The sequence below is a fragment of the Phanerochaete carnosa genome, assembly GCF_000300595.1.
Source record: "Phanerochaete carnosa HHB-10118-sp unplaced genomic scaffold PHACAscaffold_9, whole genome shotgun sequence".
Lineage (NCBI taxonomy): Eukaryota > Fungi > Basidiomycota > Agaricomycetes > Polyporales > Phanerochaetaceae > Phanerochaete > Phanerochaete carnosa.
In genome coordinates, this window is record NW_006767636.1 from 721,914 (window position 1) to 736,649 (window position 14,736).

At 52.6% G+C, this 14,736-nt stretch overlaps 5 protein-coding genes across 5 annotated transcripts; 1 reads left to right on the forward strand and 4 right to left on the reverse strand.

Moving 5' to 3' along the window:
* Window positions 1-219: 219 nt before the first annotated feature.
* On the reverse strand, window positions 220-1,195 carry PHACADRAFT_127502 (uncharacterized protein; the record flags this gene model as incomplete). Its single annotated transcript, XM_007399446.1, has 2 exons — window positions 220-1,053; window positions 1,110-1,195. 2 exons carry the CDS (start codon window positions 1,193-1,195, stop codon window positions 381-383), a joined length of 759 nt encoding a protein of 252 aa, XP_007399508.1. The 3' UTR covers window positions 220-380.
* A 951-nt stretch (window positions 1,196-2,146) lies between these two features.
* On the reverse strand, window positions 2,147-3,363 carry PHACADRAFT_261998 (uncharacterized protein). The gene has a single exon (XM_007399447.1). The coding sequence runs from the start codon at window positions 3,037-3,039 to the stop codon at window positions 2,278-2,280; it is 762 nt and encodes a 253-aa protein (XP_007399509.1). The 5' UTR covers window positions 3,040-3,363; the 3' UTR covers window positions 2,147-2,277.
* Window positions 3,364-4,185: 822 nt separating this feature from the next.
* PHACADRAFT_262001 (uncharacterized protein) lies at window positions 4,186-7,140 on the reverse strand. The gene is made up of 8 exons (XM_007399448.1): window positions 6,800-7,140; window positions 6,399-6,579; window positions 6,181-6,344; window positions 5,944-6,125; window positions 5,275-5,889; window positions 5,088-5,223; window positions 4,441-5,033; window positions 4,186-4,390 (listed from the first exon to the last, which is right to left on the reverse strand). The coding sequence occupies exons 1-8, from the start codon at window positions 7,134-7,136 to the stop codon at window positions 4,289-4,291; spliced, it is 2,310 nt and encodes a 769-aa protein (XP_007399510.1). The 5' UTR covers window positions 7,137-7,140; the 3' UTR covers window positions 4,186-4,288.
* Window positions 7,141-9,554: 2,414 nt separating this feature from the next.
* On the reverse strand, window positions 9,555-10,983 carry PHACADRAFT_262004 (uncharacterized protein). The gene has a single exon (XM_007399449.1). The coding sequence runs from the start codon at window positions 10,957-10,959 to the stop codon at window positions 9,607-9,609; it is 1,353 nt and encodes a 450-aa protein (XP_007399511.1). The 5' UTR covers window positions 10,960-10,983; the 3' UTR covers window positions 9,555-9,606.
* Window positions 10,984-11,517: 534 nt separating this feature from the next.
* On the forward strand, window positions 11,518-13,717 carry PHACADRAFT_262006 (uncharacterized protein). The gene is made up of 9 exons (XM_007399450.1): window positions 11,518-11,719; window positions 11,777-11,829; window positions 11,881-12,178; window positions 12,233-12,263; window positions 12,321-12,428; window positions 12,481-12,653; window positions 12,704-12,806; window positions 12,857-13,295; window positions 13,347-13,717. Exons 1-9 carry the CDS (start codon window positions 11,529-11,531, stop codon window positions 13,595-13,597), a joined length of 1,647 nt encoding a protein of 548 aa, XP_007399512.1. The 5' UTR covers window positions 11,518-11,528; the 3' UTR covers window positions 13,598-13,717.
* Window positions 13,718-14,736: the final 1,019 nt, after the last annotated feature.

Consider the following 14,736-nt stretch of genomic DNA (forward strand, 5'->3'; position numbering starts at 1 on the left):
GTAGTCTAGCACACTCGCAGGTCTGTATTACCTTTTCACTCAAGCCAAAATCAGGCATTTTGTAAGCCTAGTCCATGGAAACCTGTGTGCATGCAGCTTATGTATTTTCGAACTGGGTATAAAACTGAGTACGAATACTCTCCCACTCTTTTTCCCCCCTGAATGTAAAGTGCATATTTTCCTGCTCGCAGTGCAGGAAAGCGGCCCGATTACTGGTGTCTCCTCGTGAGTTATCGACCCATGGACTTATAGTGAGATACAAGACTCTCGAAACACTCAAACTATTTACATAATCATTTGACCCTCTGAAAATTTACCCCGCAACCGCGAGAACTACATCGCTGGACTGCCCTGGGCCAGAATCCCAGAATGAACCCAACTCAATTAATATCTATAAACTCGTACTTCGCGAATTGCTCCATAAACTCGGCCCATCTCCCACCGTGCAGGCTGACGAGCCTCCTCCAATCCTCCGAGCCCTCTCCAGCCGCTACTCGCAACCAGATCAGCACCGACGCCAACAGAAAATCAGCCCATGTGATCCTATCACCCATGAGGAGTAGATTCTTGCCCTCGCCGTTGGTATCGAGACAGTTCTTAACCCTTTCGAGCCCGCTTTCTAGCGTTTTCCAGTCGTCCTCGCTTCCGATCTCCTCGAGCCTCTTCCCGAAAGACACCTCCCTCGTCTCCCGGAAGTACTCCTGGCTCTTCGGACGGAGTAGCTTCCACACGCGAGCGACGACGATGTGTAGGATCGGGTTCATAACGGTAGGACGGACAAGCTGGTGGAATGCATGCTGCAAGGCTGATGTTCCTTCGGGAAAGAGCTTGGGTGTGTTTGGGTACGTCTTCTCGAGGTACTTCACAATCTCGTCTGAGTCCGCGACGACGGACTTCGTATTCGGATCGTAGATGACCGGAAGGGTGTAGTGGTCTCTCCCATCGCGTTTCTTATCTGTAGGAGGGGCGCCGATTTTCTTGCAGAGATCCTCGATATCGGGGTATTCAGTCCATTCCGTCCTGTATTTCAAACCCTTGTAGTTGAGAACGTATCTACGGAGCCATCGTCGTCAGGTCGTTGGGACACAGGAAAATATCGACGCACGCACCTCGATCTCCAAACGTTCGGTGACCATGACATGCACGCATACTCGCTGCCGGGGATGTCGTAAAGGACAATGGGCTCAGAGGACATAATGTGGTGACCGCGCAAGACGAAACTCAGTAACATTCACCTTTTAGGCTCGCGTACTGGTCTGACTCGTTCCCGCATCATTTCCGTTATATAATGTATGACGCGGACGATTGAGTTATGATCGATGTTTGTGGTACCGCTCGAGGACACGTACCTGAATGCCGGTGAAGTCTGAATTGTGCGTATCACCGAACTCTTAACGTAGAGATGCTATTCAATGCAAATATTGTTCCAGATGAAAATGTATGCGGCTGCGCACTTTGGATATGTATATGATTGCCCACACCAATACGTAACTGCATGTCGATGTTCCTTCCGTCCACCAGCGGGCCATAACTGCGGTGTTTGTTGGTGCCTGTTTGCGTACTGGCAGAAGTGTCCTTCCGAGTCCTGTGGCCCAGGTACGTTGAGGCGTGTGCGCAATAGTGTCTAGGCTGGAAAAGTCCCACCTGGCAGCGTCACACCGTAGTAGATGATGTGGCTCGGCGCCGTCTGAGTTCATGCCGGGAAAGAACTAGCACAATCGTCGTTCCATACAGCGCAAGCCGGGGAAACAAAATGAAGCTATGACAGAAGGGCGGTCAGTATATACTGTAAGAGACCGGTGAGCGGAGTTCAAATGGCGACACCAAAGCGAGAAGGGTGATGCCCATATTGGGGAAATGGGACAAAGGCGGGTTTTGTGCAACCACGAACTTTTACAAATGATAGAATCGATATGCTTACCGGGCGCGCAATCCTGCATGAAACCCACGCACGCAGGGTCACAGTCTCAGATGCACTCTATCTCTGAAGAGTCGTTTTGAGGCTCTGAGGTCGCGGGATAGCGGAGGTGTTCCCTCCGACTCATCTTCTTCCTGAGCGCATTGGCGGACTTAATCGTGCACGAAGCAAGCCCCCCTCCCCCGGAACCCCGAATCTTACCAGCGCTGCTGTACACCGTACCATCTCGAACTTTTACCTGGAACTGAGGGATGTAGTCCTGCGTGCAGAACAGCTGCACAAACCTGGCATATCGTATAATTGCAATCTACGAACCCTGCTGTATGCGCGGATTATAAAGCTTGAGCTTGAGGACCGATTCAGATGTCAACCTGCTCGAACTTGGAAAACTGCGCATAGAACATATCCCACTTCCCGCCATGAAGCCCCACCAACCTCTTCCAATTCTGCGACTCCTCGCCCCAAACGACCTTAGCCCAGACGAGCATCCCAGCAAACTGGATATCCGAGTATGTGATTCCACTGCGTGCGCCCATGAGCAGCAAGCCGTTCCCCTCTCTATTCCCTTCGAGGTACCCTCTAAGCTTCTCTAGGCCAGCCTCAAATTTCTGCCACTCTTCTTCCGTGCCAAGCTCCTCCAGCCTCTTCCCATAAACCTCCTCACGCGATGAGCGAAAATATATCTGGCTGCGTGGAAGCAGGCTGCTCGTCGTGTCGACAGCAGCAAGCATGAGGAGTGGGTGTCCGACATGCTCCCAGATGAAGTCGTGGAACGCCGCCTGGAACGCGTCAGTACCTGCGGGGAATAGCTTCAGCCCGTCCGGGTACGTCTCGTCGAGGTACTTGGCAATCTTCGCGCTGTCTTCGACAACCCTCTTCGTGGTCGGATCGTAGATTACCGGTAACGTGTAGTGGTCTCGTCCATCTGATTTCTTGCCTGTCGGTGGCGCGCCGAGCTTCTTGAGCACACCCTCGATGTCAGGGTATTCAACCCACTCGGTCTTATACTCCAGGCCCTTCAAGTTCAAGGCATATCTATACGAAACGAAGTCAGCAGCTTCAGCTTGCCATAGATGGTAGCGGGCCGTATGAACCGAATCTTCCACGTGTTCGGGGACCATGCAGTGCAGTTAATCCTGTCATTGCTGGGGATATCGTAGAAGACAATGGGCTCGGCCATGGTGGTTTGCGGAATATTGGTAGTGAAAGCACGTTCGAAAATACAAGGGTGCGCGATGACTTACATTTATATGCCACCGGTCACGAAACTCTGCTTGCGTATGTCGTATCGTCAGCGCTGACTTGGACAGCAATTGAGTCGTAGCGGGGGATCTTGCCATACCCGACATTGCCGCGGCTAAATCCCTTGGCATTAGCACTTGCGATGAGAATATTCCTAGACTCTTAGTCAGACGTTGAGACGAGACGCCATTATATCGCCATAACAAATCGAAGGAGAGGTACTCACGATAACGGACACATTTTTGACATGGGGCCCGGGTCCTTGAGCTTAAAGTCGTACGCCGTCACTGTTTCTTTCGACAGGTATATTTCCCACGACGCTCACATATAACTGCCGTGGCGACTGGCGCAGAGAGCACTTCGCGAAGCTCTGCCGCATAAAGCTTTAAGATGTCGAGCTAGTAGTTTCTGAGACTGATGGCTCAATCCTGGCACCCTGCCCAGACACCTCAGTAGGCAGTGCTGCAAAGAGTGTGGGTTAGTGTACGAATGGTACATCCCACCGGGTCGCGTACCGGTTGTATCAGACCAATAAACGCGTTCCGGGTATCGCTTTCGATGAGATGTAACTGACTCGCATCTGCTCTTAGGCGGGCGAGCGGGCGGTGGCCCCCCGCCTAGCCGGGTCCCAGAGTACCATGGTCCATGACCGCCTGGTTGATGGTTTCTCAAGCTTTCTTTAGCCATGGCGTGCTAAACCTGACGCCATCCACTTGCAGCTGGTAATCGTGAGCAAGCCGTTGTCGAAGTCGTTGATGATGCGGTTCCGGACTTAGGACGACGACCTTCAAGGTGCGCGTAGCATTCGGGTTGCGGAAGAGCGGGTCCATACAGCCAGAGCTCCGTCACGGTAGACCTCAACGTCAGGGCCAAGCAGGTACATGCTTCCGGCTCACTCCCGTGTATGCCGCACGCGTTCCAGTGCAGCATTTAGCGGAGTACTAAACGCGCGCGTCACGGTCGCTAGCTTACAAACGTTAATGAGAATTCTCAGCCAAGGACCAAGACGAAAACCCATTAAATCGCAGACATCAAGTCAAGGACGGCAGTTGTCTGACACGGATGTGATGTATCCGTATAGTAATACACATACGATTAGTTAAAGATTAAACCTTTGCAAACTCGCAATCATACACCGCCCCCACTTTTCTCGACGGGTATTCTGCGACGATCGGATTTAGCTGTAGTAGCGACTGGCGCAAAGAGCACTTCGCGAAGCTCTGCACAGATCTATGGCGGGTCAGTACGCGGTCCGAACTTTCCTCAGCAATCCAACCTACCTCAACAAATTCGTCGAAGTCGACGTCGGTCTGGTTCTTGAATCCCGCCTCCTCAAGGACGTATTCGTAGTCCTTAGGCTTGATGGTCTCGAAGCTGGGAAGTGCTTTGATGAGGTCGAATAGCTCACGTGTCCTAACACGCGACAGCGACGTCGACCCAGTGTCTGACACAGACGGCTCGACCATGGCGCGCTGCCCAAACGCCTCGCGTAGCTCCTCAATCTCGCCTGCATCAAATTGTGCCCGACTATACACCATCTCGGCGGCTGGTCGGCGTTCAGTAATCGGTTTGAGACCGGTGATTGTGCGTAAAGTGTTCAAGATGCCCTTCACGGGTTCTTCCTTGTATGACCGCTCGATGACACCGAGGTGCAGACCCATGCTAGCGAGGAACCGCGTCGCTCCCTCAATCTCGTCTTGCTTGCGCTTCTTGTCCCAGCCCAGCTCTTCGCCCATGATGTCGATGACAGTAGGGAGAGCCTCCAGAGCGGCCTGTGCGTTCAGGAACGAGAGACGGGTGCGGCGGGCGATGACGTCTACCGCAGACTGCGCATACTCATTGCGAACAGCGTAACGGACCTCCGCGTCAACGACTAGGAAGCATTTGAGAAAACAGACACACGAAGCACAAATGTGTAAGAACGCACAAGGAAAATCTTCACATAAGCGAATGCCGTAGAGAGGCCAGGACTTGCCTGTGGGTTGTGCGTACTCCAGGACAGTCCAGGCGCGGTCACCATAGTTGTCCGATAGGTGCTTAGCGATGTCGCTTTCCAGGCCATACTGAGATAAACAGATTAGCGTGTAAATGGTACATTCCACCGGATTGCGTACCCGTTGAATCAGACCAATAAACATATTCCTGCTCCAGCCGTCACTTCCGATAAGGCGCAGCTGGTCTGTAACGCATCCGCTCTTAACCCTGTCTTGGAGTCTGAACACCTTGACCGCTTCGTCAACTGTCTCTTCAGCCATGGCACGGTACGTCGTCCACTTGCCACCAGCGATAGTGAGCAAGCCGCTATCTGAGACATGGATCATGTGGTTCCGAACGAGGCCCTCAGTACGCGCGGCATTCGGGTTGCGGACGAGTGGACGCAAACCGCTCCACGCGCTCAGAACGTCGCCACGGCGAACCTTAATGTCAGGGCTCAGGTATCTGCGAACCTCCTCTAACACCCAGCGGATTTCCTCCTCAGCAGCCTTCGGCTCGGCCTCGACTTCAGCAGGGCTGTCGGTGGTTCCTGCAATGGTTTTACCCTGCCATGGGAGGAAGAAAATAACGCGACCATCGGATGTGGCGGGGTCGAGGAGACCCATAGTTCGGGATGAGTAGTAGTTTGGAAGCGTGATGTGAATACCGGAGGACGCCTGAACAACAGGCTGATGTGACGGGTTATCCATCTTCAGCAATGCATCTGTGAACGGCCCAGTAGCGTTGATAATCCCCTTAATATTAGAATCAATAACTATGTGACAAACACACAGAAGGCGTTTACTTACCTTTGCACGAATAGTCCAGGTATCACCCGTAAGCTTATCCTGGACACGCGCACCGCAGAGCTTGCCCGTTCCTTGAGCATCCTTGTGTAGTTCCGTGACCTCGACATAATTCGCGATAGTCGCCCCCTGCTGAACTGCGGTCATGATGAGGGCAATATTCATTCGCGAGTCATTGTGCTGTCCTGCCAGAAGTCAAGAACCATTCCCGCTCGAACAACCGGCCGCGAATTGTCATACCGTCGTAATAAACCAGTGCACCAACCAAACCATCCTGCTTGAGCATTGGGAAAGCTTCGAGAGCCTTGCCTTTGCTCATCAAATACGATGATTCCATGTTCTCCTTTCCGGCCAGAACATCATACATCTTACAACCAGCCCAATAGTACGGAATTTGCCAGTACCTATACGCTATGTTATCAACAAGTCATTTAGTTTCAGAGACGAATAGGATATACTTGTAAATGGGAAGCATGATAGGCAACATGGCGGACAGATACGGCGCGGTTTGCAGGAAGATACGTCGTTCGTGTAAAGCTTCTTTCACGAGTTTGTATTGTTCGTAATCAAGTTCCATGACGGCCTTTTGCAAGTATCGAACGCCCCCATGGACCAACTTAGTCGATTTGGAAGACGTGCCTAGGAGAAGTGTCACTGTTCAGTACGAGTTACACATCGAACACGACATGACACAATTATTTGCACGCTAAGGCATCGCTGATACATGCGCAACCAGCAGCTATGCGCATGCTCAGGCACGCGAGATCGCACCCCTATATACACGAGCGCACCACGGGTCGGTATAGGAGGCGTAGAGCGTGCACGAGAATGGCGGTCATAGCACATGGGGGGTACGCACCTGAGCTGAAGTCGTCCCTGTCTACCAGGGCAACCCTCAAGCCTCTGCTAGCAGCATCCACGGCAACGCCGGCACCGGTTGCACCTCCGCCGACGACGAGTAAATCAAACTCTTCCGAATAGCTTTCACCTGTCTTCCTTGACGAAGCCTTAAGCCTTTCAAGCATCTGAGCTCTTGGCGGCGGTGTCCATGGCGGGGGCGGTCGTCGCGTCTCCTTGGTCGACGGCGGGTAGGATGGCCCAGAATTCAGATACCAGTATCCCCCAACTGCTGCAACTACTGTTGAGCCTGAAAGGACGGCAAGCGTGCGCCTCGACAAGAGGGCCCGCCGTAGCATACTGCCGGGGAACAGCTGCAAAAGGGGCTCAGTGGGGGTTCAAGCTCAAGAGCAACTGAAGTCATTTGCGCAGATGAGGTCTCTGCGAAGAATATGAAACCCTGAGTCGGAGTTGGCGTCTGCGATCGTGCGCTCTCGGTCCGTTCGGCCCGCTTCAACACCGGCCTGACGCTTTGCCCTGATGCCCGATGCTCGACGCCCGACGCTTTCCCCTTTCAGAAGGCACCATCGTTCACTCAGCCACCAGCCCGCCGGGTTGGCTGCAGGTCCTCGGGTCATTAAGGAAATATTTCTCTTTCGTGAGCTACCTGCAAGACACTCACGAGATTGCTATCACTAAGTTGCCCGGCGTGGTGCGCACGTTCGTCCTTAGTAATCTCAGCGGGTGCCTCGGAGAAACGGTAAACTGCTGGTCGCTTTATCCTAATATCGACACTGCCTGGCCACGTCTTGTAATCTCTTACATCCATGGTTATATATTATTTGAGCCCATGGTTCCAATGTGCTAGCCCGGTCGAGACGCTGAGAAGGTCGACTTTAATATTTTATATGATGTCTACAACCTGTGACGCTCGTGAAGCGTGAAGCGTGAAGAACAAAAGGTTTCCACGACCACGGTGCCGTCAAACGTCCGAATACAGTGAACATGGTCTGTAACACCGAATACTTGTAATGATCATCGCAAGAGACCCACTGGACTGGAGACGTGTGGCGACATTAACAAAAGACGTCTCTGTCATCGGCAGTGGTACAGGCAAAATGCAAAATATCTCTCTCACGCAGCCGGGGAAAGCATCCCAGATCTGCTTCTTCTCCTCTTCTTCGAATAGATCGCCGCCGCGAATCACAATATATACCTCGCTTAGCGATGTGCTCTCGCAGAGTTCCAACAAGCGGCCACTGTACCAGACCCCAGGGCCACGGCAGTCACCCAAGCTGGCATGCTACTGTGTGCTGCCCATACGAAGACATTTATCGAAGACAGGTGGGCACAGATCCGGCAAGATGCAAACACCTTGGCCAGCCCATGCCATTGCGCAGAGATGTCGCTTGTCATGGTACATCTCAAGGATATGTGGCGCAGGTTGCTGCAAGTGGAGAGATCGCACGAAGAGGAGAGAGACAGCGGAGTCTCTGACTCGTCGACATCAGTGATTTCATCCATCGATGGTAGAGGAAGAGCCCATTCTATGAGTTCCAGCCTCGATCCGATGGCTCCGAGCGGTTCGTGGTAGAGAGGGAATCTCGTAGCGATAGCTCCGACGCGCAGTTCGCGGAGAGTCTCGGTCGATGGCGAATTGAGGACATAGTCAAGTAAGGTCCCGACTTCGGGTCGCTCATCGAGGCATACAAAGGATTTGATACCCATGTTCGGGGGAGCAGTGTCGTCCGGCCATACTACGGCTGTCGGTAAACCTTGAACACGCACGTAGTCAAGATCGGCGAAGCAGCCTAAAATGTCGCCTACATGGCCCTGCGAGAAGTCGCGGTGCTCAAACTGCACATCGAGCCGGAAAAGAGATGATGAGGTGTCCTGCAGCTCAAGCTCTGCAAGCGAGGGTGTGAGGGAGATGAGTTCGTGTAGAAGAGGGGCTTCCGTGGAGCTATCGTCGTGAATATAATATTTGTTCTCCAACTCTCCATCTCCGGGACGCCGATAGGGTGAGCGATGAGATCATGAGACGCAGCCGTTTCACAGACTGGCCGAGCAATCGGTGTTCTCGGAGGAACGTGCGGATGGCCAACCGTAGTGCGGAACATCGCAAGCGTGCGCCAGGGTGAATCGCGATGCTTGAGTTCCACTCCTGCATCCCGGATCCATCCTCCCTGTACCAACGCTCTTCCTCAGCAGCGCAGCGGAATGAAAAAACGACGTCGCGGAAGATGTGCGCCTGGCCGATGCCCCTGAGACTCGGCAGATGAGGGAGAACGAGCAGAGATCTTGCTTGACACGTCTCTCTTCGGAACCGTGCCAGTCAGAAGGATGCAAATTCTCTGCGATTTCGTGTGGCAGTTCGCTTGGTAGGTTTGACATCTAAATGTTGGGCAACTAGTCTTATTATAAAATTGCATGTTCATAGCGGCGTAGTTCCTCACCTATAAAATGTGGAATGAAACTCCTCGTAAGTGCGATATTCGCGATAAGTTGTACGATATGGTTGTAGGTCGGAAGCCGTTTACTATGGGCTTGAGAGTACACGCATCAGCGTAGATCTCCCCCGATGCTCGCATACAAACGCCATAGAACCGCCGCTGAGAACTCTCAAACGACGTGAATGAGCACGTCCTCTGAGCACAACACGTAATTTGATTTTTATCGATGACACAAGTTCCTAGTATCATCACCGCTAATCGAGTGCAAAGCTACCCACAGAGGCTGTACATGTTTCGATATATCTGGTGTTTAGGATGTGGAAACGTAAAGAATTCGTCAGATAAGTCACACTTAGACAAAGTGATCACAAACCAATCAGGTAATTTCAGCAGGGATATCAGGGCGGGCAGAATATGCAACTCTTAAAATCCCCTTTTCGGCCAGGCGAGGCAATGCGTGACGAAGCAGCCCTTCGGCTGAAGCAGAAAGTGGCTGACGGCAGCAAAGCATAAAACGCGTCGCACGAAGAGACGTCACCTCGACAAGCTTCAGCAGAACGTCCTCCATCCGCCGCCTAGCGGAGGTGTTGAGAGATTGCAGCCAGGAGATATTCCCGCGGGGACACCACACTAGGATGTCTACAGACGCGAGATGGTCGCATGTCTGACAGGAGGATAGTACAGTGATGAGTCTATCCCACTCAGCGTTGTTAATGGGCGCCATGTCGTGGTACATCATGCACTTCAGAAGCAGGCGGCGAAGCTTGGTATACGGCGAGAGATTCGGGGGTGGGTCATAGTCTGCTCTTAAGACTCCTGGCTGAGAAACGGTAATCCCGATGCATTCGAGATTTGGTCGAACGAGTGAGAGCAACTCATCGTACACAGGAAATGCTGAGGGACTGAACCCAGTGTATAATTCCCTGAGAGTCTCCACGGAAGGCGAATCGTAGACGTAGTCCAGAAGAACTTCCACTTCGGAACCCTCGTCCAGACAAGTGAACGATGCGATACGCATGTTGGGAGGGGCGATGTCATCGGGCCACTCGTGCAGCCGCGGGAGGTTTCTGACACGTACGTTCCCGATCGTGCTGAAACAGCCGAGAATATCGCCGACATGGCCCTGAGAATCAGTGCGCTTCAGGTAGTCGATATCGAGGCGACGCAACGCAGGAAGGGGGCCACTGAGTGTTTCCCAATATTCGGTAGTGCTAGTAATGAGCATGTCTTTCAGCTCAAGCTCCTCGAGTAGGGGTGTGAGGGCAATGAGTTGATGCAGAAGCAAGGCTTCCGTTGAGCTGTCGTCTCCAAGGTTGGATGGGCGGGGCCCAGAATCATGGTTAGTAATTAGTGGGCCCCGAGGATACGCGATGAGCTTGAGCCGCCTGATCGCCTGACCAAGCGATGGATACTCTCGCATGAAGGTGCAAAATATCGCAAGTGTACGATAGGGCGAGCCTGGTTCGTTTTCCCCCCTGTGATCCCACTCCGGCAGTGTAGTCCCGTCTTCTGCAAGCCAACGCTCGTCTTCGATTGCACAGCGAAAGGAAAAGACGATATCACGGAAGACGTGCGCTTGGCCAACGTCGCGAGACCTTCGGCAGATGAGAGAGAAGGATTGTAACCCGTGCATGGTATTTCGCCCCTCCAAATCATGCCAGTCTGGTGGATGTAGATGTTCAGCAATTTGATGCAGAAGCTCGTTGGGCAGATCCGGCAGGTTCAGCATGAGTGTAGGGTAAGTTCTGGTAGAAGCCTTAGTGTAAATATCTGGAGCTCGATAATAGTATTCTCTCACCGATGGAAAAGTAGACAGTTGTTTCATACGCACCCACACAAAGCTGTATTTGAAAGCAAATTTGAAGTTGCCGGACCCGGGATTGCTGCGGCAAAGCGCAGTGTAACGACAAGCGCGCGCCGTTCCATCCAAGCTCCATAACGACCGGTGAATCTCTGAGGTTTACTGTAATGAGCTCTCTGCAGCTCTCTCAAATGCAGCTTGCTGAAACTAGCTATCCCAGTCCGGCACCTGGAGTCCTATGCACATCATAGACCTGCCGTGCCACCGTGGTTTCGTGTCAATGTCGTTTAACCTTGTCTCTGATACCCCAGCACCGCACAGTTGCAACCCGATCACCGCGACGCAGCAACCAATCGCAGTCCTCAGCGAACCGAGCTATTAAAACCATGATGAGGCCTGGATCTGTCCATCGACTGTCTTGTCGTTCGCCCTCTTCTACCCTTTCTTATTCTCCTTCAGTTCTCTTCGCGCAGGTCGCCTAGTAATCGCAATTGAACATGCTTACCGCGAGCTGGACTGTCCTGCCACTCTTAATTCTACCCGCCTGTGTATCGGCACTACCGTTCCAAGTACCGCACCAGCGGAAGAGCGTTACGCTACCTTTTGAGAGGAGAATAATCGCGAGAAATGATCTTCACAGGAGAGACAGCTTGGCCGGTGTGGTCGGTGTCGGAGACTTAGCAGACCTGTGAGTACCGTGGTGTGCATTTCCAGGATGCTCCTTCACCTTGATACTGTGTCATAGCTTCTACACTGTCGCAGTGCAGGTCGGCAGCACGACGACTACTGTGAACCTTGGTATGTTACCAAGCGCAAGTATCTTTGCGATTGCTTTGACATTTTGTGCAGACACCGGTTCCAGCGACCTTTGGGTCATGTCTGATGCTTGTCACACCAAAGCCTGTCAGCAATCCACTTCGCAGCCGTACACGTCGTCCACAGGCACGTCCATAGGCGCGAGCGTTGTTCTCGAATATGGAGATTCGACTACTGGGACACATGCATCGGGCCCAGTTGTATTGGACACTGCTGCTGTAGCTGGACTGTCTATGGACAACCAGCCTTTCGCTGCTGTTAACGATACCAATAATTCGGCGGTGCAGAACGGCGGCGCCGGCATCCTCGGACTCGGTTTCCCTTCCCAGAGGTACGATGTCTTCTGATGAACACATCCATCTATCTGAACTCCGTCCGTTCGCAGCTTCGTGCAAGCTGCGGTTGTCAACCAACAGGTAGTTGCGCCATACGCTAGATCATCACATTTGATTAACTCATTCGCTATTGGACAGTTCAACAACCCTTCGACTACGGACGACTTTGTGAACAACATCCCTACCGATGGTCCATTAATTTCTCGCCTAGCAACGTCTGGCGAGATCGAGCAGCCTATGTTTGTCGTAAGCTTATGCATATGTTCTTGCCTAGACGAGAGCTAATAATAGCTCGCAGATCACTTTGCAGCGCGACACGATAGATGTTAGCGGGCGTGGTCAGATCACAATTGGGGAACTTCCCCAAGGCGTGGACAACTCCTCCATCACTTGGGTGTCAGTTCGGCTCTACAGCGTTGAGGACGGTGGTCTATCCCCACCGACATTTGCGCCAGGCGAAGTATATCCCCTGTAAGTCATTCGTTGTTTCGGATATGGGAGTATCAATCTCAATTTCACAGACGATGGGAGATCCCTTTGGACGCAGTCTACCTCGACGGCCAGAAACTCCCAGACACTACACTGACAGGTATCTCGACGGAGCTATCTGCCCTTATTGACACGGTAAGTTCGATCCAGGCAATGTAGCAACTGCCTGCTTACCATCTTTATAGGGGAACTCTATCATTCGCGGCCCGCAGGACGTCGTGAATGACATCCTGACCTCGGTCTCCTCCGTGTTTGCGGCGAACTCCAACGCTCAGCCGACTTTCCCCTGTTCGACGCCACATACGCTCGCCTTCGGGATCGGTGGACAGATGTTTCCAGTTGACCCGCGAGACTTCGTCTCGCAGAACAACAGCGGCGACGCAACGACGTGTATCGCGAACAACGTTGTCTCAACGGACCCACCAAGCAACGGTGCACTGTTCAGCTGGAGTCTCGGAGACCCGTTTCTCAAGTCGAACCTTGTCGCTTTCTACTATGGCAACCTCACAAACCCGTCTATCGACCCGCCACGCATCGGTTTCATGTCCACCGTCCCACAGAATGCTTCGACCCTGCTTCAGGACGCCGTCAAAGACGCTCAGCAAGATGGCGGACAGTTCGAGAGTGAGCTTCTGTCTGACAGTCTGGATAGTTTCACTCTGACGCGTGTGATAGGCACCAGCAACGTCGCCCCCACGGCTACCACTGTCTTCACGATCGATAGTACGTTCGTAGCGCCCACTACGCTGGTCGCATCCCCGACTTCGCTTGACAACGTCGAAGCGACGCCGTCGGTTGCGCCTACGGCGTCTCCGACCCCATCTACGGGAAACAAAGCACCTTCATCTGCGGCTCGCTCCATCTCGTACAGTATATTCTGGCATACTGCACTTACAGTGCTATTACCGCTGTCTATCTTGCTTTGAAAAGACTATGCTTCACATGTGTCAAGGACTCTGTGTTTTCGTTACGGACTATAGAGACTGGCACTCCTCTTGTCCAATTTCGATTCAGGCTTGCGCATTATCTGTAGGTCAAAGATTAGCACGTCCCGCATATTATGGTAGAAAGCTGATGGCTAACTTATTGCTTGAGGATTCTAGTCGCTACTGTATGTAGCCGCCGGCAACGCGCGAACTCACGGCTCGAGGTCTGACGACGACGTACGCGGGGCTGTATAGGAGCTCTGCCACCGTCTTGTGATGCGCTAGATGCATCCGTTCCTTGCTCCTTTAACCCCGTTTCAGCACAAGAACGCTTGCGCGGGCGATCCATGCATGCCAGCAGTGCGTGGACGACACCGCTCGGTGGACTGAGCACCGAAGAGTGACCGTAGAACGGTCGTCGACACCGTCTTGTTCGCTCTTTTCTCTGGCCGCATGCTTGTCATCCCAGACCCAGCCAATCTAGACCTTTTTGGGACCGAGAATACTGTACCGCCATGACCAACAGTTCACGTCACGGTCACGGAGCCTCTGAACAGGCCGGGTTTGAACAGGTGGTCACGGTCACGGTAGGGCAATGAACTGGCTGCATCACCGTGACATAGGCGCTTAGAAATATAATCTTCATTTTTGCTCAACTTTTGGTTATCAATGCACAACGCTGAGATTGTAGCGAGGGCATGTGGTATCAGTATACCCAATAACGTAGATACCTATATTACACTGTGTGGCATGTCATCTACTTCGTCAGGTTCATCTGCACAGTCTGTGTACTCAACATCAATGTTGTCGGGTCAGTTGACATCCATTGCGGCATATGTTGCTATTGAGGAAGTGTTCACTGGGATTGTGGACAAGATCACCAAAACATATGGAATTCAAACCATGTGCCACATACAGCGGCCAGTTGTCCTGCACAGTACATGCAATAACTGCTTATCCCGAGACCCATGCGCCATCACGTTGTGTCTCAGCGCGCTACTGACGGCGGGCATTGCCTGATTTAGCTCCCTGCCCGCTCCAGTCACGGTTCAGTCATTGAACCATGGTCACGCATCACGGGGGTCCGTGAACTGTGAACTGACCAGGTTTCAAACGTCACGGGTCACAGGGTGTGAACT